Below are 26,330 nucleotides of genomic sequence, written 5' to 3' on the forward strand. Positions count from 1 at the left end.
TTTACTAAGTCCCTCATGATTTCTCTTTCCTGTTTACCTTTTCATGCTTCTCTTGATTTTTGTGTTTGAAAGTCAAATTTTCTATTCAGCTCTGGTCTTTTCATCAGGAATGCTTGAAAGTCCTCTGTTTCACTGAATGACCATTTTTCCCCCTGAAGTATTATACTCAGTTTGGCTGGATAGGTGATTCTTGCTTTTTAATTCCAGTTCCTTTGACTTCTGGAATATCACATTCCAAGCCCTTCAATCCCTTAATGTAGTAGCTGCTGGATCTTGTGTTATCTTGATTGTATTTCCATAATACTCAAATTATTTCTTTCTGGTTGCTTCCAATATTTTCTCCTTGAGTTGGGAACCCTGGAGTTTTGCTACAATATTCCTAGGAGCTATTCTTTTCAGATCCCATTCAGGAGATGATTGTTGGATTCTATTAATATTTATTTTACTCTCTGGTTCCAGAATATCAGGGCAATTTTCCTTGATAATTTCATGAAACATGATGTCTAGCCTCTTTTTTTCATCATGGCTTTCAGGTAGTCCCATAATTTTAAAATTGTCTCTCCTGTATCTATTTTCCAAGTCAGCTGTTTTTCAAATGAGGTATTTCACACTGTCTTCCATTTTTTCATTCTTTTGGTTTTGTTTTGTAATTTCTTGGTTTCTCATAAAGTCATTAGCTTCATCTGCTCCATTTTAATTTTTTAAGGAACTATATTTTCTTCAGTGAGCTTTTGAACCTCCTTTTCCATTTGGCTAATTTGGCTTTTTAAAGCATTCTTCTCCTCTTTGACTTTTTTGGATCTCTTTTCCCATTTGAATTAGTCTATTTTTAAAGGTGTTATTTTCTTCAGCATTTTTTGAGTCTCCTTTAGCAAGCTGTTGACTCGCTTTTCAAGATTTCTTGCATCACTCTCATTTCTCTTCCCAATTTTTCCTCCACCTTTCCTAACTTGATTTTCAAAATCCTTTTTGAGTTCTTTCATAGCTTGAGACCATTGCATATTTATTTTGTAGGTTTTGGATGCAGAAGCCTTGACTTTTATGTCTTCTTCTAATGATATGTATTGTTCTTCCTCATCAGAAAGAATGGAAGAAAATATCTGTTCACCATAGTTTTATTTTTTTCCCCTTTTTTGGCCATTTTCTCAGCCAGTTACTTGACTTTTGAGTCCTTTGTCAAGAGGAGGGTATACTCTAGGGACCTGTAAGTTCTCATTTCCTCCAAGGTGGCACAATCAAGGGAGAGGAGTTTATTCCTCTCCTCTCCTGGCCTGTGCTTTGGTCTGGGAGCAACCATAAACACTCTTCTGCCCAGGATCTGTGAGTAGGATTCCCTCTCCAGGGCCTCCACCAGCTCCACCACACCAGAGAGTGCTTTCCTCACCCCAGGACCTTCACTCAGGGCTGAAACCCAGATCAGTGGCTCAATTCCCCCAGGGGCTTTAGGCCGAGGGCTACAAAAATGAGGGCTGCCACTGCCTGGGACCAGGGCTAGATTGTGTTCCACTCTCACCCAGCTGAAAGAGCTTTCTCACTGACCTTTGAAGCTGTCTCTGGCATTTGTTGGTTGAGGAATCTGGGAACTGTAGCTGCTGCAGGGGAGTCCACCCCCTGAGGCCTGCTCCCATCCTGTTCCTGTCACGCTGTGCAGCCAAGGCTGATCTGGGCCCTGTGGGCTGTGCTCTGCTCCGAGTCTGGTGCAATAGACCTTTCCTATCAACCTTCCAGGCTGTGTTGGACTGGAAATCTCTTTCACTCTGTTGTTTTGTGGCTTCTGCTGCTCTAGAATTTGTTTAGAGTCATTTTTACAAGTATTTTATGGGTTGTGGGAAGAGAGCTTTTACAGGTCCGTCCTACTCCGCCATCTTGGCTCCACCCCCCAGAAAATGGTATTTTAACGAAGACTGAAGAAAGGAAGGCAAACCAAGAGACAGAGTTGAGGAGGGTTCAGAGAGAATAAGACAGCTAGTTTCAGAGGTGGCCTTCAAAGGCCAAATTCAGGTCCCTTTTCATTATACCACATAGTCCCTAGTCCAGAACTGTTAAATCTGACTTTTACATAAAATTAATCAGACTTTGAACTAAATCTATGAGAAACAGTCTGTTATACTTTTATGGGACTACCAAGGTTTTTTGCTGTTGTTGTTGTTGTTGTTATTTTTAATTTTCCTCCAGAAGGAACCAGCTCCTTCTCTTGTTTCAGAAATGGATACAATTTATTAGAATTGCCTTTTGAAAGAACACTGCTGTGAATCCATTTTGCCTACAGTTTCTGTGGCCAAGGAAATAAACAGAATTTAAGTATTTTTAAAACTGTGACTGAGTAGTAAACATATCTTTTTAAAAGGTACATCCTGTACTCATATAGAGTTCTAGGACTCTAAGAATACCTTTAAAAAAAAGACCTTTCTGGAGAATAAAATGGTGCACCATCATACCTAAAGAAATGAAAGAAAACAAAACAGAACAAAAAAACAACCCAAAGAATCAGATTCCCCTCCTCAATTAATGTTTGTTTGAAGACTGCAATATATTTAATTTGCAATTTCCTCCAGTTGTGCCAAATTAGGGGTTGAGCTCCTTCCTGTGGAGTTTTAGAGTGTACAGTCTTATGTGACACACAAAATACTGTTAAAACAGTTGAGAGTAGGAATTTTTAAAAAATGTTTTTCTTTCTTCAGTATCATGCACCTGGCAAGAAAAGAGACTGTTCTTGTAAAGCCTTAAAGGCATTCCTCACTCTCTCCTGAGACTCAAACCTACTTACTTTTATTTCCCTTTGTAAACTTATGAAGTTACATCACTTTTTTTTTTTTGGCTTGGCTTTACAATTTTCAGTACTTTTCCGTGTACATTGTTCCTTGTTCCTTTCCTCCTTGCCTCCCCTTCTACCCCAATAACTGAAAAAGTTGGTTACTTGAGCATGAGGGGGCATCTGGAAAGGAACTGGCTCACTTCCGATTCCTTCTGGCCTCAGGGAAAAGCACCAACAGTTTGTAGTGTCATATTTATTTAGCTCAAAATCAATGAGCCAGCCACACAATCAGGCATATGCTTACTCAGTTACTTTACAACATAAACACAAAGAAAAGGTTGTAAGGGAGAAGTCCTCCCCCAAACTCCTTCCACACTTCGTATCTCTCCCATTCTTAGTGTTCACTCAAATCAAACAGAGCTAAGGTCTCTTCCTTAAACTGAGAATCGGGATGTCTTCCTGGTATAAGACCGTAGAGATCATTTAGAAACAAAATAACCACGTTTCAGAGTGGTAAAGCATCTCCTTAGCCCTTCAGTTCATCTCATGAAAGAACTGGACTTACCTGAACCTACAAGATACCTGACAAGAGGTTAATGTGGCTTTTGTTTGAACACCTCCATGCAGGGGAGTCCACTACCTCCCCAGTTAGCACATTTCGCTTTTAAACAGATCTAATTGTTAGGAAGTTTTTTTCAGGGGTCAAACCTAAATTCCCCTCCAGGCCACTTTCACCATTGCTCCAGTCTCAGCCCTGGTGCGCCAAACAAAACAATCTGAATCCCTCTTCCACATCACTAATTTTAAGTACTTAAAGATAGCTATCTTGCCACTGAACAAAGGGCTGGAATTATACAGATGGAATCAATCAAGTCTGGTCTAGAGTTTGGAGCAAATGAGAAGAGCCCTTCTGGGTTTAGAGAAATAGGTTAAACTGGGCCAAGTTATCGTATCTTGTGGTAGAGGTGTAATAGGACAAGGGTTTCCCATTTTCTTGCAACAAGGATTAGTTTTTCCTAAAAGATAATATAAGCTGTCTTCAGGACTTGATTGACGTCTACCTCCCTTAGCAGCTTCTTGGTCACATTAGGGCATAAAATGTACCAACTATATGGAGTCTGGACTCCTCCGAAGCCCACTAGAGTTGCCATATCTTACTTTACTGACAAGATACATTTCCCGTTAGGCAGTTCTCTAAGAGGTACAGTGGACGGAGCATTGGGTCTGGGGTCAGGAAGACCTATGTTCCAATTCATTCTCAGATACTTACCAGCTGTGTGACTCTGGCTGAGTCACTCAATTTCTATTTGCCTGAAATTCTTCATCTTTAAAATAGAGATTATAATGCCATCTACCTCCCAGGTGGATGTGATAATTCTTGTGAATAACTGTGAAGTACTCCACACCGTGTGTGGAACTTACCGCTATGCAAATGTTTATTATTATTATTGTCAGAGTTGTATTGCAGAGCTGAGCAAGGCCAAATGTCACTGTATGCTCACAGTTTTACTTTTTTTAATTTGCAAACAAAGTAAATTTCCTTCTGTTAACTTTTCAATATCTTGTGAATGCCTCATTTTGTCCCAACATTGAACCTTAAATAACAGGGTCCTGGGGTCAGAACCACTTTTAACAGAACCTTATGGATTTAAAAAAATAGGGCACTCTTGACCAAAGGACCATATTTCAAGTTGGAGGAGGCAGGGACCATTATAACAAACTGACTTGAGTCAGCAGTCTTTACAACTCAGTCTGCGTTGAGCTATGAAGCATCCCTGCCAGCCTTTTTTGTTTCTTTTGAAGGATGATCCCCTGTTGGTCTATGATAGTGTATAAGGTGAACCCCCTTCCCTCAGTCATTGGTGGGGTCTCCACTTGTTAGGACACTGGTGTGGGGCTAGGAATGAAAGGCCAGTCCAGGAAAGCAGATCCTGGAACTTTGAGAACAGCAATGGTGGTTCTGAAAGGGCAAGAGAGCATGATGATCCAGGCTTCTTTCCTGCTCACCAGCTCCCTGCCAACCACCACTCCCTGCTGCTCTTCAAGCCCAACTGTTCACAAGTGGCTCCTTGTTGTGTTCTTCTCACCCCACTTCCCACCTCAATTCCATCACCAGCACTATCACGCATAGACCCTCCTGGCAGTCAGGACAAAGTCTTGTGCTTTGTTTCTATTGACACCTATATAATCTCTGTGATTTTATTTGTATAGAGGGCACAGAATTGCCTGAGAGTACCATAAGGTTAAGCGACAAGTCAAACATGAGGCAGCTAGGTGTTTTAACAGAGAGAGTATGGACTACATTTAGGAAGACCTGAGGTAGGTATTACAAGCTGCAAGACTCTGAGTAAGTCATTTAACCTCTATTTTAGTTTTTTCATCTGTAATATGAGGATAGTAATAGCAACTACCTTCCAGAGTTGATGGGGGGACAAAAGGAGATATTTGTCAAATATTCTGTGACACTTAAAGCACTATAGAAATGCTAGCTATTATTAATATCATTTTTAGATGCTTATGAGATTTGAAGTCATACAACTAGTATATCAGAAGGAATTTGAACTAAGACCTTCAGAGCCTAAGGCAGCTCTCTGTTTTGTTCCAAGCTGTCTCTAAGTCCATATTTATAACTGTCATTTTATTTATAACACTTTAGAGGGAAAATATATTACCATAAAATTATATTCACATCATACAACACTAGAATTCTGTGGAAAATAATTTAGGAAATGATGCTTTAATCTGATCTCCTAATTTTATAGATAAGGAAAGTGAGTCCTAGAAAAGTTAAGTGAATCGCCCAAGATCATACAGCTAGTAACAGAGCAAATTCTTGAACCACATCTTCATCTGAAAATAAATAGTCTACCACTTGGTTTCTATCACTTAATCCCTTACTATTGTCCACCAATAGAAGAAGGCTGAGCCTTATAAAAAGTTCAGTACAAACAATTTCATCTGCATCCAAAACAAGGAAGTAAAAAAAAGTCAACTCACAATTAAAAAAAAAAAGGTGGTCAAAATACAACCAAAAAAGTTCATTCATTCAAGATAAACTGAAAAGCCAGATTACTATCAGTCCAATATGTCCTAAGAATGACTGCCAATATATTATTCCTGTCTATGTTATATTATCTTTCCAAGTACATCATTTTGCTCATCTATCTTAAAAAAATTAGTCAAACCTGTAGTCAGGGTCACTATGAAATATGAGATATTATATGAAGCACTAGTAATAGAAAGATGAAAAATTTCATAGCTCCTACTTTCTAGTGGTTTAAAATTTAGCGGGTTTAGGATGAGATTGTACATGTATATACATATGGATATATACATACACACACATGTATGTGGTTGTCAATATATACACATATATGTATATATGAATATATGTATAAATATACAAATGTTTACATATATATGGTATGGATGTGTTATATGTAAGTATGTGCATATATACACATGTGTGCATACATACCTATGCACACACAAAAAAACTCACCACTAGGTTTTAAGCTGCTTGAAGGCAGGTGCTACATACATTTTCACCTTTGTGTGTGTATACATATATGTATATATGTGTCAACATGGGAATCATGTGTGTATTAAATATTATGTAATTCTTGTAATATTTGTAATTTAAGTATTATATAGTACAAATTCCAATATTCTGTGTGTTGTGTTCATTACATGTATGTGTTATATCTTTATATATAGACTCTATATTATGTATTACATTTTCAATATAGATACATATTGGTGTGTGCGTGTGCGTGTGTATTCTTGAATTCCCTCACAACTACATCAGTCCACAAGCATTTATTAAGTGTCTGTGAGGTGCTAGGCACTATGCTGGTGCTCAGGATACAGATAAGGCAAGGAATATGAATGACTATGAATAAGTAAATAGGGATCATTGGAGTAGAGAGAGAGATTTAAGGGGGGAGGGGTAATTACTAGTTGAAAGGAGGTAGATCATCAACAGAGGTACTCCGTGGAAGAAGTGGAACCTGAAATGGGCCTTAAAGGATGATATTTAAATAGGTAAAGGTGCCTCTTTTCAGACACAGAAAACTATGTAAAAAAGCACAGATTAGAGAGTGCAGGAAAACCTAAAAGTATATCTAAGATTCTAGTAACACATGAAAGAAATTTGTATGAAAGTCAGGCTGGGGCAAAATTGTCAAGAGTCTTGAATGGCAGCATAAAAATGTGGATTTTACTGAGTAGGCAGGGGAGCCCTACTCAAGATTTCTGAGCAGACCAATGGTGTGATAAACTATGCATTAGAAGGACTATTTGGGAGACAGGATGAACGATAGCCTGGAAATGAGAAAAAGTGGTGCCAGGACAACTAACCGAAAGCAATAATGATAATAATGATGCAACTACTCACATTTAAATAGCTTTTTAAAGCTTACAAGGTGCTTTCTTTACGACAGTCTTGTGAGGTAAATAATATAGGCATTATTATTACCATTATTCCCATTTTATAAATGCTGAAACAAACTCAGAAAGGTTAAGCCATTCTTGCAAGGTTAGTAAATATCACAGATAGCATTCAAACCTTGGAGTCTCCCAACTTCAAAGTCAGTGCTTTTACCAATGTAGCACAGGGGTCATTTCCCAATGTTTAAATCCTCAAAGAATATTAACAATTAGTTCTCAAGAGAAAAAAAGTGCATACTACTAACAATCACTGAGAAAAATGCCAATCAATACAGGTCTAAGAATTTACCTCATTATCAGCAAATAGGGACAAAAAATGACAGTCAGAAATAGTTAAAGTTGGAAGGGCACCCAAAGATTAGGCAAATTGATTAAGGAAGTTAAAGATAGAAAGGTCCCACATAGAGCAACATATTCATTTGTGGCAAAACTTTTTGTGATAGCAGGTAATGGGAAACAGCTGATGAGCCATTGAATGTGAAATACCTAAACAGAATGTGTTCTGAATATAACAGATCATGGTTGCACTATAAACAAAGAATTAACAACAGCTTAAGACTGCAGAAAAGCAGGGGAAGATATTTCAACTGATGCAAAATAGTATAAGCAGAATCAAGAAAACAATACAAATATCAGTAACATCAACAGAAATGAAAAAGTTGAAATTAAACGTCATAATTATAATGATCAAAGTTGGTTTCAAAAAGTAGCTAAAAATACATATTCCCTCAGCGTTTTGCAGAGGTGAGATACAGATATAAATAATACATATTCTGCACAGTAGACATGATTGATGTGCTAGTTAGTTTTGCTGAATTGCCTTTTCCTCTTCTTTTGCATTTTTTAAAAGCAAGGTTGGAGCTTGCTGAGTATTCTAAGACACTGCCCTGGCAATCAGGTGTCTTTAAGGGGTTTTAGGAGCATATGAATGATTCAGAGTTCTGGCAGAAGAAGTAGATAGCTAAGGGTCATGCAACGGTCTGACATAGGCATGAATAAGATTAGTAGCTACAAGCAACACAGGACCACTGGACAGTGGTGACATCAAGTAAGTGCCACATTTGCCCAGCCCAGGGTTGACACAGAGCTTGGGGTCCAAGGAGACAAGATAACTGTGTACACTTTTAGAGTAATCATCAGATGAGTTTCAAATATGGTCATACTATTTTCATGAATCTAGACTGTCAGGATGATTTGAGGACTGGTACACTTAGGTCTTTATCTTGAGAGGCAAACCTTTTTCACCTTATTTATTTATATTTATTCATTCATTCATTTTATTACTGATGGAGTCCCCTTTGCTGGTTTATTAAGAATTCATTTCCTCCCATCTAATTTTCCCTTCTTTGCAAACAGCTTTGCTTTCTTCTCATCATAACATCTAGTTATCAACAGAATGTGATGCCACCCACCTTTATTAACCCTGAAAGATTAACATGAAGAAATATACACAGACTATCCATACCTCTACTGATTAGATTTCAACAGAAAAATACACATAATAAAAACCAGACCAAAGCTCCTTGTTGTCTGAAAGGAACTCAACCACAAAGCTTGAGAAAGAAGCTGACCTATGACAAGAGACACATAAATAAACAAACACCACACTTTTGGAAGTTGGGCTCTTGCCCAGACATTCAGAATTAGAGGAGCTAATCGACAGAATGTATGGGAAGCTCCCATCCTAATGGTAATCAGACTCTTCTCTGTTTTGTTCTGCACTATCAGCACATGATTACAGCTATAATGTCATACTATATGGAGGATTTTAATTTAAATCCTTCATCATGCTAGTAGGCACAGATCTATGATTTAACAATGATATAATGGCTCCTGAAAATGTTTAACTTAACAACTAAAAGATACATTTGGACCTTGCAGATAGTATGGAATCTCTGCATTTACATGAAAAAAGTCACTCTGATACAACATCCACACAAAGTGGGTGAATACTGAATATCCTCCTACCTGCAACAGATGACTGCTTTACATGAAAGGGCCAAATCCAGGAAGATCTGTCTGACTTCGAATGAGAGGGCATACTTCAATGTGTGGCCATCAATGATCAAGGCAATGTCATTTTCTTTGCCCAGAGAATTTCCAAGGCAGACACAGTGCTGAGTGAGGGCTTCTCTTGTTGCCTGAAATAAGAAAGGTATAGGAGAGTAAGAACTAAATCTAAATTCTTCCATCAAAAAGTTCTGAAATTTCAGTACAACCCTTCAAAAAATGCAATATCACTGTTCATCTTATCCTTATATACTAACACTTCACATTAATGTCATCAAGAGTCTACTGTCCTGGTCAACATGCCTTATACTGAGGTCTTTTTGGTACTTCAATGAGTAAATTCATCTAAGTTTGAATTAGTACTGGATTTCAACCATTCAAATCCTAGTCTGATTAAAAGAGGTTATTGTGTATTTTGTTTGTGCCTTCTCTTTCACATTTTTCTGTGACCCTTGGTCTTTTAATACAAATGGAAAGGGAAACTCCATACGAGTATTTATTCCTAATATGCACTTCAAAGGTAGTAAGGTCATCTTCATCATCAGGTAATTTGGCAGACAATTAGCTTTCTCAATGTGGCACCAGATGTGTTTTAAATGTTATGCGATTTTTGTCAAGTTTCCTATCAACAATAAGTGGAAAAATAACATTTATAAGTCTGTATTCTCAGACTTTTCAGAGGCCTTTAGGTCATATTCTTAATGTGTTTTTATGAAAAGAAATTTACTTCTCATAACAGGAAACATACATGAAACACCATTTCCAGACTACAGGGACTTATCTAGGCTTGATGTTTGTTTCCAGTTGGAATTAGAATGTGGGATTATATTAAGGTAGCAAATTTGATCCCTGAACAGTTACTCAAATCAATGAGGTTTGTAATTCTAAACTAAAGCCCTGAAAAAAGAAATACAAGGTCAGAATAGGGGTGGTAACAGCAGCTAGGTGCCATACACGGTCAACTTAAGAGTGGATGTGGCTCAGTTTTAAATGGCACTATTAAGTTAATTAGGATTCTATAAAGGGTAGTTCTAATCAGTGTGTGTGTGTGTGTGTGTGTGTGTGTGTGTGTGTGTGTGTGTGTGTGTGTGTGTGAGGAGGGGAGAGAGGGAGAGGGAGGGAGAGGGAAAGAGAGGGAGAGAGACAGATAGACATTGAATATACTGCATATGCTGCAAATACTCTGCATATTTAATTAAATGCAAAAAATCAGCGAAGACTCTCTCCCTCTGTAGAGTTTAATTTTAGACTCAGCTACCACTGTAAAACTGGAACCTCTCATCTTACTGAATCATTTTTCATTCTCAACAACGACTTTGGGGCTTATTAGAAGGGGATGCATTTAGAACTTCCCATGCCCTTAACCAAAAATAACATTTGATATTTCTACTACTGGAAAGAATAAATAAAGTAGTGCTGTAGGAATGCAATGTTAATGGATGGTAGATGTGTTCAGAAGGAAAGGTAACTGATATGTTAAACGGATTTTTATTAAAAGGGCAGATGTATAGAAGGTATCCCTATACTATTTATTGTTTCTTAAGATCAGTCTGTTGCTGAGTCAGGATGCTAAAACAGAAAAACATAAAGATCTTGATTCTTGCCACTAATTTGCTATATAATGTTAGGCAAATCACTGAATATCTAGGGGCCAATTTGCTTTGTAAAGTAGGGTTAAAACCACCTGTCCCATATGTCTACTGGGGATGTTAAATGGCTGTTTTGATCCTAAGAAAATATATGGTATTATTTTTGTAGGAGGTACCCATTTATGGAATCATCTAGCAGAAACTAGTAACCTACTACTATGTTCTTGAGACAATGTAGAACTACAGTGTTTCAGAGCTGGAAGGAAACTTAGAAGTCATATAGAATTAGAAAAAGCCTTCAACTCAGAGTCAGGGGGACTGGATAATTCTGCTACTGCTTTCTGGGTGACTTTAGCAAGAAACTTCCCTTCCCTACTTCTAAATTTCTTTGACTATGAAATGAGGGTGTTGGATCTCTAAGGTCCATTTCTCTGATAAAAAATTCTATAAAATTCTATGTGTTATATAATTCTTTAAAATTATAAGATTCCTGCCTGCAAACAGCCTGCTTTGCTGTCAATTTAGTTCAAAGGCTAATCCTTTTTTCTGTCTTGGATCCACTGGGCAGCCTAGTAACACAAATCTACCATTTAACAATGTTATTCTGGCTCAAGTATACATGTTTTAAGGGCATAAATAAAATACAGAGGATAAAGAAATCAATTAAAACATTTGTCACTATATTTAAAAAACATAAGTTCATAGGCTCCTCCTTGAAATTTATGCATAGACCCCTAGGTTAAGAACCCCTGAGTTAACTTTCAATTCTTATTGTGGTTGGCATATGAATTCGAGTTCTTGTTGATTCCTCCTCTCTTGTTCATCACCCTGTATGATTTCATTTACTTTTCTTTTATTGAAAGTCCTACCTCCCATCTCATTTCCTTAATATGTTATCTCTTTGCTGTCAGTACAGTGATCTAAGGGAATTCGGAGTCTTCGATTCTTGCCATCTGGTCCAACTCTTGGGACCTAGGTCCTCACAGGAAATGTATTTCTTAACCAGATGGCCCTCCCATCATTGGATCCCTGTAACTTATATTTACATATGCACATATTTTTCTTCCTGGTTGTGATTAACCATAAATATGTACCTTGCTTTTTGCAATACTAGTGAACAGCTGGATTGTATTTTGTAAAAATTGGCTTATAACTAGTTTATATGTTCCAAGGGGAAGCTGCCATGTAAAAGAATACTAAGGTGAATACTTTCATGAAACAATTCACTACTCCCTAATTTACTTGTTTTAAAAACCCAGATTTTCATATAATGGCTATACACAAGGATATAAACCTATCTTATTAGTGAAATATTTAATAAAATGTAATTTCTTTGAAGAATTAAGGTACATAACAGATATAGCTACAAAAATTTCAAGAAAAAAACCTAAGACTACAAAAGTCAAAAGCACAAAATTATAACTCTTATTACTTCCTTTCACTGTAACAAATGTTTTTCCAGATGATCACTGAATCTCCAGTCATCTAGTACAACCCATGCTTGAAATATGTAACATGACTTACAAGTGGTCACTCTATCTCTGGTAGAAGATCCCTAGTAACATGGACCTTAGGTCTCTGGAGTGTCTTTCTTTCTCAGATAATTATAATTACTTTCCTCAAATTGAGTCAAAATCTGTTTCTCTATAACTTCTTCCCATCACTACCAGCTCTATTCTATGGGGACAATCTCTTTTCTACATGATAGACCCTAAAATACTTGAAGACAGCTATTCCATAGTCCCTCTAAATCTCCTCTTCTCTAGGGTATATGCCCCTAGCTCTTTCAACCAATTCTTTTGTTTCTTAAAAAGTAAATGAAGGTATACACACACACATAGTATGTGTGTATATACATATGTGTATACGTATATGCACATATACATATATGCATGTGTAACTTAGGTCTACGAAAGAATATTTAAACCTCTAGATCCAGTCTACTTGAAAGTTACTCTTACAAAGAAATTCAACAAATCTTTATTGCTAGTTGTTATTATCTTAACAAATTTTTATGTTTACATGAGCACTTACCTGTACCTCTCATTTCCCCCTCACCACAAAATGAGGAAAGTTTAAAAAGAGAATGAAAAAGGGGGCAGAGCCAAGATGGTGGAGCAGGGGGACAGACCTCTTCTAGCTCTCCCCTATAGCCCATAAAATACTTGTAAAAAATGACTCTCAAACAAACTAAAGAGCAGCAGAAGCCACAAAATAACGGAGTGAAACAGATTTCCAGCCCAAGAGAGCCTGGAAGGCTGACAGGAGAGGTTTATCACCCCAGGCTCAGAACGGAGCAGAACATAGCCCAGCCTGGGCCACACTTCACTGATAGGACTGGAGCAGGCTCCAGGGCACAGAATCACGGGTAGCAGCTGTGGCTCCCGGATTTCTCAAACCACAAATGCCAAAGACAGCTTCAAAGGTCAGTAAGAAAACTCTTCCACCTGGGTGAGAGGGGAGCCAGGTCTGGCCACAGGGCAGTGGCAGCCACTGCTGCAGCAGTTTACACTTTTGGGGCCCTCAGCCAAAAGACCCTGGGGGAACCATGTGGCTGATCTGGTTCTCAGTCCTGAATGATGGTCCTGGGGCAAGGAAGAGTGTTGGCGTGGCAGAGCTGGTGGTTACTCTGGAGAGGGAATCCTACTCACAGTTTCAGTGCAGAAAAGAGTGCTTTTGGTTATTCACAGACCAGAGTACAGGACAGGAGAGGAGTAAATTCCTTTCCCTTGATTGTGCCACCTTGAAGTAACTGAGAATTTACAGGTCCCTAGATATATCTCAGAGAACAGTTGCACACAACTTCTGAATTCTAGGGTAATATACCCTCCACTTGACAAAAGACTTAAAAGTCAAGTACCTGGTTGGGAAAATGCCCAAAGGGGTGGGGGAGAAATAAGACTACAGAAGGTTACTTTCTTAGGAAAAAGGTATTTTCTACCATCCTTTTGGATGAGGAAGAGTAAGGCATAATATCAGAGGAAGATAGTAAGGTAAAGGCGTCTGCATCCAAAGCCTCCGAAAAAAAATACAATGGTCTCAAGACATTGGAGAGCTCAAAAAGGAGTTTGAAAATCAAGTAGGATAGGTGGAAGAAAAATTGGGAAGAGAAATGAGAGTGATGCAATAAAATAATGAAAAACAAGTCAACAACTTGCTAAAGGAACCCCAAAAAATGCTGAAGAAAATAATACCTTTAGAAATAGACTAACCCAAATGGCAAAAGAGGTCCAAAAAGCTAATGAAAAAAACTTTAAAAAGCAGAATTCGCCAACACATGATCTATTATATTCAGAACACATTCTGTTTAGGTATTTCACATTCAATGGCTCATCAGCTGTTTCCCATTACCTGCTATCACAAAAAGTTTTGCCACAAATGAATATGTTGCTCTATGTGGGACCTTTCTATCTTTAACTTCCTTAATCAATTTGCCTAATCTTTGGGTGCCCTTCCAACTTTAACTATTTCTGACTGTCATTTTTTGTCCCTATTTGCTGATAATGAGGTAAATTCTTAGACCTGTATTGATTGGCATTTTTCTCAGTGACTGTTAGTAGTATGCACTTTTTTTCTCTTGAGAACTAATTGTTAATATTCTTTGAGGATTTAAACACTGGGAAATGACCCCTGTGCTACACTGGTAAAAGCACTGACTTTGAAGTTGGGAGACTCCAAGGTTTGAATGCTATCTGTGATATTTACTAACCTTGCAAGAATGGCTTAACCTTTCTGAGTTTGTTTCAGCATTTATAAAATGGGAATTCAAATTCTTGTGGAAGTGAATGTTGAAAAGTGAAAAATGAATTATATATTCAAAAAAGAAAATCCAGAATCCCCCCAAAAAAGAGAATGAAAAGTAAAACCTTAATAAAAACATATAGTCTAGCAAAACAAATTCCTTAACCTTGCCTGAAAATGTGTGTCTTTCTCTACAATTTAAGTTTATAATTTTTTCTGGCAGGACCTATATAGTATGTTTCATCTTCAGTCTTCTGAATTTAGGTTTATCACTGCATATTAGAATGTAAAGTTTTTCAAAATTGTTTTTCTTTATATTGTATATGTCATTGCATAAATTGTTCTGCTCGTTCTGCTCACTTCACTCTGCATCATTTCCCAAAGTTTCCTCTAAAATTGTCCATTTCATCATGTCTTGTGACACAATAATATTTTATCACAGCCATGTACTATGATTTGTTTACTCATTCCCAATAGGAAGTCTGAGTGTGTGTGTGTGTGTGTGTGTGTGTGTGTGTGTGTGTGTGTATAAGTCCTCTTCCTCTCTTTTTGATTTCATTGGAGCATGGGCTTAGTAGTGATGAAGTTGGGTCAAAAGGTATGTACAGTTTAGGAACTCTTTGGGGATCCTTCCAAAATGCTTTCCAGAATGCCTGGAGACCAATTTAAGTTCAACAAACAGGGCACTGTCATATTTGTTTTCCCAAAGTCTCTCTAATAGCTTTTTTTTCTTTTTGTCATCTTTGACAGACTGATAGGTGTTAAGGTGGAATCTCAAAGTTGCTTTAATTTGCATCTCTCTAATTATTTGTAGTTTGGAGCATTTTTTTCCCACGTAGTAATGATGGCATGGTCATTTATTTATTGGGAAATGACTCAATCTTATAAATTTGGTGAGAGGAACTTGCTTCAAAGATTGTTCCCCTATTTACCTGTTTCCTTTTCAATTTTAACTACATTAGAGTTGTTTGAGAAAAGACATTTTTATTTATTGAAACTGCCTGTTTTATCTTGTAGCATCTTCTCCATCACTTTAGTCATGAACTCTCTTCTCCTATGCATCTATTTGATAGGAAATTTCTTCCTTGTTTCTTTCATTTGTTTATGATATGATTTTATCATCTAAGTCACATATCCATTTGAACAAGATGTAAGTTAGTTTAAACCTAATTTTTGCCGAATTGTTGGTCTATTTCCAACAGATCAGTTCCCCAGATCAACTTTTCTATTTTTTAACCAGTACCAAATCATTTTAATGAGTTTTTTTGTAGAATAGTTTATGATATAGTATTAATAGACCCCACCCCTTCCTTCCTGATTTTGCAAATTAACTTTGAGATTCTTGAGATTCTTTAACACACACATTTTGTTTGTACACAGTTGTTTACAAGCTGTCTCCCTTATTAGATTGTGAATTCCCTGAGAGCAGAAGCTGTCTTTTACTGTTCTCTCTATACCCAGAGCTTAGTAAAGTGACTGAAACATAGTAGGTACTTAATAAATAACGACTGACAAATGGCTTAGCATCTAAATATTTAAAAGAAAACATAAATAAGTTAAAGGGAAAAATAGTGAAACTCTTAATAGTGGAGGACCTTAATATATTCCCTTCAGAGAGAGACAAATCTCACTAACTAAATGAAAATATTACTAAGAAGGTATAACAACATAATTCAAGAGATTATACACTATAACCAGGCTAGATTTATACCAAAAATCTATCGTTGGTTCAATTTTAGGAAAAGTATCAACAAAACTGGTCATGTTATTAATGATAACAAAAATAATGATTATATTAATAGATATAGGGAAAAAAGCTTTTGAGAACATACACCACCCACTTCTACTAAAAAAAAAAATAAATCAAACTAGAAGACACAGGAATAAACGAACCTTTCCTTAGCATGCTAACTGTTATTCCTCTAAAACCAAGAGCCAAAAAGGATGAACTAGAGGCTTTTCCCATAAGAACAGGGGTAAAGCAGTGATATCCACTATTACTATCACTATTTGAAAGGGTGCTAGAAATGTTATCTATAGTAATAAGACCAGAAACAGAAGTGGTGGGAATAAGTATAAAGAAAGAAGAAAAACATCACTCCTTGCTGGTAACACACACACACACACACACACACACACACACACACACACACACACACACACACTTAGATAACCCTAGAGTGTCAACTGAAAGCTAACAGAAATAACTTTATTTCAAGTTGCAAGACAGAAAACGTAGTCACATAAATGACTAATATGTCTGTATGTTACTAATAAATTCCTGATGGTAAGAGTAATTCCATTTAAAATAGCTATGACACTCATAAAATACTCTGAAGTCTACATACCAAGATATGCACAGGGACCATATAAATACAACTAAAAAAAACAATCTTTGCATAAATCTACATTGATCTAAATAACTGAAGAAATATCAATACTCATAGTCAGAGCCAATTTAATAAAAATGACAGTCCTGTCTAAATTAATTTATTTCAGTGCCATATGCATCAAACTACCAAAGGATTACTTTATAGATCAAGAAAGAATAATAAAATTCATCTAGAGAACAAGAAGTTAAGAATTTCAAGGAAAAAAACAAACAAAAAGTGGGAAAGAGACCTATCAAATCTCAAACTGTACTACAATGCAATAATGGACAAAATGCTTCTATATTAGCTAAGAGAGAAGTCAATCATGGCAATAGATTAGGTACAGCACATACAGAAGGAAACAGCATAGTACTTTATAGTTGGATAAACAAAGGGAGCCCAAATACTGAGAGAAGGAGTTAATATTTGACAAAAACTGATTGGAAAATTGGAAATTAGTCTGGCAGAAAAGAGATTTAGACTAGCACTTCATACCATTTGCCAAGATAAGCTCTAAATGGATTTGTCATTTATGCATAAAAGGTGACACCATAAAAAATATTAAAGAAGTTTGGTAGAAATATGGTTTCAAATCTATGAACAGGGGAACAGTTCATGACCACACAAGATACAGAGAAAATCACAGGAAAAATGGGCAATTTTGATTATATAAAATTTTAAAGTTTTTGCATGCAGAAAACCAATGTAGTTAAAACTAGAAGGGAAAACAGGGAAAAAATCTTGGAAGCAAGCTTCTCTGATGATAATGACAGCTGAAGTTTTTATATAATGCTCTAAGGTTTGCAAATTACTTTACAAACATCTGGTTGTTGGTATTATTATTTTACAGTTAAGGAAATTGAGGTACAGAAAGGTTGTGTGACTTGTCTGGGGCAAGCTGGTAAGTGTCTAAGACTGGATTTGAACTCAGGTCTTCCTGACTCTGGGTCCAGTGTTCTATCTCTGCATTATCAAGTTTCCTCTTAAAAAGGTCTCATATTCAAAATATCTAAGGAACTGATTCATACCCATAAGACTAAATGCCACACTCATAGTCACAGGACGTAGAGGCAGTTTTCAAAGGAAGAAATTCAAACTTACCAACAACCATGTGAAAAATGCTGGGAATAGCTAAAAAAAAAAAAAAAAGTAGGGAATTGCTAAGTATAGCAACACTGATTTTCTACTTCATACCCATAAGACTGGCAAAGTGGACAAATAAGGAAAGTAAGTGTTGATGAGGCTTCAGGAAAAGAGGCATATTAATGCATAGATTGGACTAGTCATTCTAGAAAAAAATTTGAAACTGTGATCAAAGTTACTAAAATGAGTATATTCTTTGACTCAATGATAAAACTACTAGGCGTGTAACCCCAGGAGATCAAAGAAGAAGGAAACCTGAGAAGTCTTCTATGAACTGATACAAATCCAAGTGAGAACCAGAAGAACAGTTTATACTATAACAACAACACTTAAAACTTGAACAAGTTTGAAAGACTGTGGAACTGAAGCTGATCAATGTCCTGACCAAGCATGATTACTAAGGACAGATGAGGAAGCATGCAACTCAACAGCTGATATGGAGGTGATGGACTAAACATGCACAATGGAACAGGCATTTTTGCATATGTCCATTGTGGGAATTTGTTCTACTTGAGTATGTATATTTGTTACAGGAGTCCTGATTTTCTTTTCAATGGAGGAAGAGTGAGAGGGCAAGGAAGAGAAAACAAAAGCTTAATTTAAAAAAATTCATAAAGAAAACTTAAAGACCTGTGGGCTCCTTGAGCACAGGATCTATCATAGCTTTCTATTTTTGTCCCTTACACTTTGCACATATTAAATGCTTAATCAATGTTTTTTAATTCCTTCATTTACAATCTCCGAGTCATTCATGACTTTCTCTCTCATTTGCCATATCTAGTCAATTGCCAAATGTTGTCCTCCGTTCCATCTCTTTCTTTCTATCTACTCACACAGTTACTACTCCCGTTCAAACCCTCATCACTTCACTCTTGCACTACTGCAAACGCCTCCTCATTGGACTTTTAGTCCTTTCCCTTGTCAATCTATCTTCCTTCATGCCTGCCAAAATAATCTTCCTAAAGCACAAGTTTACAATGCTCAAAGACCTTCAGGGACCTGCTGTTGCCTCTGGGATAACTAGTTATCCTGGCATTATAATGTAGCTCCAGCCTACCCTTCCAAGCTTATATTGCATATATTTCCTCTGCATGAGTCAAACTGGGCTGGCTTTATGTTCCTGAACTTGGCACTCTATCTCCAGTCTTCATGCCTTTGCATACTTCAAATTAATACCCATCATGTGACATATACATGGATAAAAGAACATATACAAGGAATAAAAGAACCAAAAAAGAAACAGTACTTTGTGCCCAAGGAGATTACATTTTATCCCTTCTCACCTCTGACTCTTAGAATCCCTACTCCCTTCAAGCCTTAGCTCATGTACCATGTCTTTAAAAAAAATTCTTTCCCAATCCCCTTAAGATTAGTGCTTTCCTGCCTTCTCAAATTACCATGTACATTCTTATCAGTGTATGTGTTATATCCCAGCAGCAGAATATAAGCTCACTGAGAATGGGACCTGTCTTCTGTTTTGCTTTACTTTATATTCCTAGCATCTAGGACACTACTACACGTATTTAATAGATTCTTGTAGGACTGGATTTACTATTTTGTGGTAACACACTGGACAGGGGCAGAGGAGTTGTTTCAGTATATGACATTTGTTAGTTTCGTCAAAATAAGTAATATCAGTTTTATAAAATAAAAAATAATATGTAAGAGAAAGAGGATCTGCAGCCCAAGTGAAAAGGCCAGTATGGGCTATCTCTCAAGTAATAATCATAATATCAATAACTAACATTTATACAGTTCTTATGTGTCAGACTGTGTGTGCTAAGTTCTTTGAAATTAACATCTCATTTGTTCCTCACAACAAATCTAGTAGGTAGATTCTATTATCATTCCCATTTTACAGTTGAGGAAACTGAGGTAAACAGAGGTTAAGTGTCTTGTCTGGGATCACACAGCTAGTAAGTCGTGAGGGGACTTACCTAGTAGTTTTCCAGAAGGTCACATGTACTAAACATCTGGACACAGCAAGCTCTCATTATGATAAAAAGGCAATCTGCTCACACAAGATATCTATGCAGTCTCTCTTTGAGAGGTTCCTAGGCCATTTGATGTGGGCACTGTACCACAGCTTTATTCAATCTATCTAGATAATGTAGATTATTCAGTAAAACTTAAACCACTTAGTTGATAAAATTATGGATTTTCCCATATGCATATTTTCTCTACATAGATATGAATATATTTGTATATATACATACATAGATGTACATTTTAGAAACATAAATTTCCTAAAGAATCCCAAATTTCATTCTACAAGGATTTAGTTTTGCAAAACACATGCACATATATCACATCTGTCAAGATGTTGGTAAAACTCCACAGAGAACAAAAAATATCTGCTTTGCAATATAAACATTTTAAGTAAAAAGAGAATGCCTGAGTGATAGCTTTTAGTGGAGCCTGTGATGGATTTTTTCTCTTTTTGGTTTTGGATTCATTTACTTCTAGGCCTCCTCAATTCTGAGAAGCTTAAAAGAACAGAAGAAATGTTACTTGCAAAAGCAATTTAAAATAGGAGTCTTTCTGTGTAACTTAAGAGATGAAATCTTCTCCATGAAGAGCTCAAGAACAGCTGTTAAACTGTCCAAACTACTCCTGTCTAGGTTTAATGAACCCAGAAGAATCTTCAGGGTGGTCAAGTTTATCTTATGTCATAGATGCTGCAAGTCACATTCCATTACAAGGAAAACGTTCAATATTTCAGAAATATTTAGATAACAGTAATAACGATTCACAGAAGAGTATGCTGGCTATAGTGTGTGTGACAATATATTGAGAGTAGTAAAGATATAGCCCCAACTTTCTTATATTAAATGTAATATAATTGGAATCTAGCACCATAAATGAAACTTTGACCTTTTCCTTAAAAAGTTTTTCTCACAGACAAGGAGCAAAAAGCATTGATCTATTCACTTAAAGACTCCTGAACAAACTTACTGTTCATGTTAGTTGAAATAAAGTCTGCTTTAAATCAGAATTCTTGAGACACAGAAATAAATAGACCAAGAGGTTTCTAATTCTGTGCTTTCACCAACTGATTATTTTCATTCACAACAGTAGAAGAACTTGATACGGTCAATCCAGAGGAAAGCCCAAGACCACAGTGCACACAGCAGAAGCAATCAGATCAATGCTGTCTTGAACTTCACCTTGTCTCATGATAAACACTTACAATAAAACTAATAAAAGATAAGTGAAGCAAAACAGAGATCGCTTCTCAGAAGCTTTCATGGCCAGTGTCAATTTGGTAACATTGTTTTTCTGGGCCCATGAGCCTGAAAAAATAAACATTGGCAGAATGATGGTAGGATGTTGAGCCAGAAGCATCTCAATACCAGGATTGTTCTCTCAGGCAACTCAGAGCACACGAGCTTCGTCCTGCGCTGGATCCAGTCATCATTAATATCAGTGCAGAGTAGGGGAAAGAATGCTGGACGGGAGCAGAAGGGCCTGGACTCAAGTCCTGGCCATGCTACTGACTAGCTGGTGACCTGGGGTAAGTCAACACTAAGCCTCACTCTCCTCACTTGAAAAGAAGAGATAATACTTTACACTACTTGACAGAGTTAAACAAAAATAAAATGAAGTCAACTATGGCACTTTGCACACTATCAGGTCCTCAATAAATCTAAGTCAAAATTATTGCAATCATTTGGTGTAGCAGATAGTCAGCCTCAAAACCAGGGTTCAAATCCTTCAACTTTTTTCTATGAGATCCTGGGAAACTCAGGGCTCAGTGTTCTAGGTAATTCTTGAGGATCATTAGTTGGAGAGAAAGCAGTAGTAATCTTTATCTGGAGAGGGAGTTCCCTATACACAGATCTAGTCCTCATCCCTATATAATCTGACTATAATAAATTTTCATTTGAAGGCAATCCAAGTCCTAAGTTTTGTGTTAATCTCCTTAAAAATTTTTTTAAAACTTCTTAGCTATCTATTTAGCTGAATTTGCCCAAGAAAACAGATGAGAACAATAAAAGGAAATGAAATCTTAAATTACTATATCTTGTGATTTACAACAAGTTCCATTTGAGAAAAAAATTTAACTGACGGTTAAAATGGGGCTTGAGAACCACATCAAGTTTTCTATCCTATAATTTTTTTTCCTATGATCAAGGATGACAGTGAAAAAACAAAACAAATAGGAAAAAAAGAATACTTTACCCAGAGTATAGCACCTTCAAGAATTTCTTAGTCAAAATATTAAAAATGGTTTAGAATGCTCTAAGAAGAGTCATAGATAGGAATTCATTTAAGTATTTATTGCTGTGCACTGCTGCTAGACATTTCAAAACAAAAATGAAAACAAGTCTGGTTGCCAAGGAACCTACATTCTATCAAAAAGTAGGTATTATTCTCATTTTCAAGATGTGAACATGGAAGTGGGACTAGATATAGTATAGATAAGTAATGCAATTAAAAACGGAATGCACATTTTTTTTTTTTTTTTTTATTATTAAATTTATTTATTTAACTTTTAACATTCATTTTCACAAAATTTTGGGTTACAAATTTTCTCCCCTTTTATCCCCTCCCCCCCCAAACCCCAAGCATTCTAATTGCCCCTATGACCAATCTGCTCTCTCTTCTATCATCTCTCTCTGCCCTTGTCTCCATCTTCTCTTTTGTCCTGTAGGGGCAGATAGCTTTCTATACCCCTTTACCTGTTTTTCTTATTTCCTAGTGGCAAGCACATTACTCGACAGTTGATCCTAACACTTTGAGTTCCAACTTCTCTTCCTCCCTCCCTCCCCACCCCTTCCCTTTGGAAGGCAAGCAATTCAATATAGGCCATATCTGTGTAGTTTTGCAAATGACTTCCATAATAGTTGTGTTGTATAGGACTAACTATATTTCCCTCCATCCTATCCTGTCCCCCATTACTTCTATTCTCTTTTGATCCTATCCCTCCCCATGAGTGTCGACCTCGAATTGCACTCTCCTCCTCATGCCCTGCCTTCTATCATCCCCCCCACCCTGCTTGTCCCCTTATCCCCCACTTTCCTGTATTGTGAGATAGGTTTTCCTACCAAAATGAGTGTGCACTTTATTCTTTTCTTTAGTGGAATGTGATGAGAGTAGACTTCATGTTTTTCTCTCACCTCCCCTCTTTATCCCTCCACTAATGAGTCTTTTGAGTGCCTCTTTTATGAGAGATAATTTGCCCCATTCAATTTCTCCCTTTCTCTTCCCAATATATTTCTCTCTCACTGCTTGATTTCATTTTGTTTTAAAGATATGATCCCAACCTATTCAATTCACTCTGTGCACTCTGTCTCTATGTATGTGAGCGTGTGTGCATGTGTAATCCCACCCAGTACCCAGATACTGAAATGTTTCAAGAGTTACAAATATTGTCTTTCCATGTAGGAATGTAAACAGTTCAGCTTTAGTAAGTCCCTTATGACTTCACTTTGCTGTTCACCTTTTCATGGTTCTCTTCATTCTTGTGTTTGAAAGTCAAATTTTCTTTTCAGCTCTGGTCTTTTCATCAAGAATACTTGAAAATCCTCTATTTCATTGAAAGACCATTTTTTCCCCTGAAGTATTATAGTCAGTTTTGCTGGGTAGGTGATTCTTGGTTTTAGTCCTAGTTCCTTTGACTTCTGGAATATACTGCTCCATGCCCTTCGATCCCTTAATGTAGAGGCTGCTAGATCTTGTGTTATCCTGATTGTATTTCCACAATACTTGAATTGTTTCTTTCTAGCTGCCTGCAGTATTTTCTCCTTGACCTGGGAACTCTGGAATTTGGCCACAATGTTCCTAGGAGTTTCTCTTTTTGGATCTCTTTCAGGCGGTGTTCTGTGGATTCCTTGAATATTTATTTTGCCCTCTGGTTCTAGAATCTCAGGGCAGTTTTCCTTAATAATTTCATGAAGGATGATGTCTAGGCTCTTCTTTTGATCATGGCTTTCAGGTAGTCCCATAATTTTTAAATTGTCTCTCCTGGATCTATTTTCCAGGTCTGTTGTTTTTCCAATGAGATATTTCACATTATCTTCCATTTTTCCATTCTTCTCTCTTTGTTCTGTGATTTCTTGGTTTTGCATAAAGTCATTAGCCTCCATCTGTGCCATTCTAATTTTGAGAGAACTATTTTCTTCAGTGAGCTTTTGAATCTCCTTTTCCATTTGGCTAATTCTGCTTTTGAAAGCATTCTTCTCCTCATTGGCTTTTTGAACCTCTTTTGCCAATTGAGTTAGGCTAGTTTTTAAGGTGGTAATTTCTTCAACATTTTTTTGGGTCTCCCTTAGCAGGGAGCTGATCTGCTGTTCATGCTTTGACTTCATGTCTCTCATTTCTCTTCCCAGCTTTTCCTCTACCTCTCTAACTTGATTTTCAAAATTCTTTTTGAGCTCTTCCATGGCCTGAGCCCATTGGGTGGGCTGGGACACAGAAGCCTTGATTTCTGTGTCTTTGCCTGATGGTAAGCATTGTTCTTCCTCATCAGAAAGGAAGGGAGGAAATGCCTGTTCCCCAAGAAAGTAACCTTCTATAGTCTTATTTCTTTTCCCTTTTCTGGGCATTTTCCCAGCCAGTGACTTGACCTCTGAATATTTTCCTCACACCCACCTCACCTCCTGATCCTCCCAGCCCGTGTTTGTGGTCTGAGATTCAAATGCTGCTTCCAGCCTCAGGGCTTTTGGCGGGGGCAGGGCTGCTATTCAGTATGAGATTATGATCTGGTGCTGAGATCGGGGCAGGGCCACCTCTCAGGCTCAGTTCCCTCAGGGGGTTTATGTGCAGACCTTCCGCAATGGATTCAGGCTCCCGCCCGCTTGGGGAGCCCCTGTCTGCAGCCGCCTCTCAGCTTCTACCTCCCGGGGGGGGCCTGAATTATGGGGGCACCCCACTCCCCTCTCGACCCGCCAAAGAGACTCTCTCACCCACCCCTGTCACCTGTGGGTGGAGGGACTTGTGCGGCCGCTGGAGATCCCGTCCCTGAAGCCTGCTCGGATCTGTTTCTCTCGGTGCCGCAGCTGTGGCCGCAGCAGGTCTGGGCTGGGTTTTGTGTCTGCAGCGCGACGGACCTTTTGCGAGAGGTTTGCAGATCCCTCTGTGGGTGGAGGGACCCGTGTGGCCGCTGGAGATCCTGTCTGTGAAGCCTGCTCGGATCTTTTCCTCTCGGTGCCGCGGCTGCGGCAGGGCTGCGCTCAGCTCCCAGTCCTGGCGCCCAGTCCGCAGCGCGAAGGACCCCCCGGCGAGAGGTTTGCAGGTCTCTCTGGGACAGAAATCTCCCTCGCTCCAATGTTCTGTGGCCTCTGGGTGCGGAATTCGCCGTGAGTTACTTCCCTGTAGCCATTCTATGGGTTGTGGGTTCAGAGCTATGTGTATGTGCGTCTTTCTACTCCGCCATCTTGGCTCCGCCCCCGCACATTTTTGAACTACAATTGAAAACTCCATTCATAAATTCAAGAAACTCAACCACCTTTTAAGTGGAAACCAGAATATTCCTGCATCTATACAATTCTTCTGCTAATTAATCAATCAATATTTCTTGAGTGCCTACTATATGAACTAGCACAGTGTCAAATGTAGAAGGGGGAAGGCGGGAGAAAGTGAGGGAAGAAGGAAGGGAGGGAGGAATGAAAGGAGAGGTGAGGGAATGGAGAAGGGAGAGGAGGGAAGGGGAGAGGAAGGAAAGGGGAAGGGAAAGAGAGGGTAAGAAAAGAAGGGAAAAAGGAAAGATATGAACACACATTTATTAATCCCCTACTATGTGTCAGGAATTGTGCTCAGTGCTGGGTATACAAAAATAAGAAGAAAGGTAGGAAGGTGGAAGAAGAGAAGAAAGGAAAAGAATGGGAGCAGGCAACACTGCAGTTTTACGCATGTTCCACCTCCAAATTTGATGAAGTCTTCTTTAATCACGTTGGTCACATTGCTCTTCAAGCACTCTTTACTCACAGCCTGGCGGCATTCTACATCGCAAGCTCATCTCAAACTTCACCCCTCTTCATACTGTACACTGCAGCCAACACGCACTTACTTTCTGTTGCCCTCAAACTCACTGTACTACGTCTCCTTCCCCCAATACCATGACTGTAATGTCCTTTCTACTCACTTTGATCTACTCCAAAGACCATTCCTACTTGGCCCAGCTGCTAATGTCTTCCTCTTTCTGATTTACCTTAATGTCTTCTGTATGCAGCTAGTATATAGTTATTTACATGCTATCTCTTTCACTGGAATGTGAGTTTCTTGAGTGTAGGGATTGTTTTTGGCTTTCCTTGTATCCCCAATGCTTAT

The 26,330-nt window shown here is 37.8% G+C and overlaps 1 protein-coding gene across 8 annotated transcripts in view; it reads right to left on the minus strand.

Moving 5' to 3' along the window:
- ATP8A2 (ATPase phospholipid transporting 8A2) overlaps nucleotides 1-26,330 on the minus strand; it is a 761,757-nt gene that overhangs the window by 371,029 nt on the left and 364,398 nt on the right. For all 8 annotated transcript variants that reach the window (XM_072611751.1, XM_072611756.1, XM_072611754.1 and 5 more), the window contains one exon: nucleotides 9,173-9,345. In XM_072611751.1, coding sequence (XP_072467852.1) covers nucleotides 9,173-9,345 — 173 coding nt within the window. The remainder of the gene's footprint in view (nucleotides 1-9,172; nucleotides 9,346-26,330) is intronic.

This window comes from Notamacropus eugenii, chromosome 5 (genome assembly GCF_028372415.1).
Source record: "Notamacropus eugenii isolate mMacEug1 chromosome 5, mMacEug1.pri_v2, whole genome shotgun sequence".
In the NCBI taxonomy this organism is placed as follows: domain Eukaryota; kingdom Metazoa; phylum Chordata; class Mammalia; order Diprotodontia; family Macropodidae; genus Notamacropus; species Notamacropus eugenii.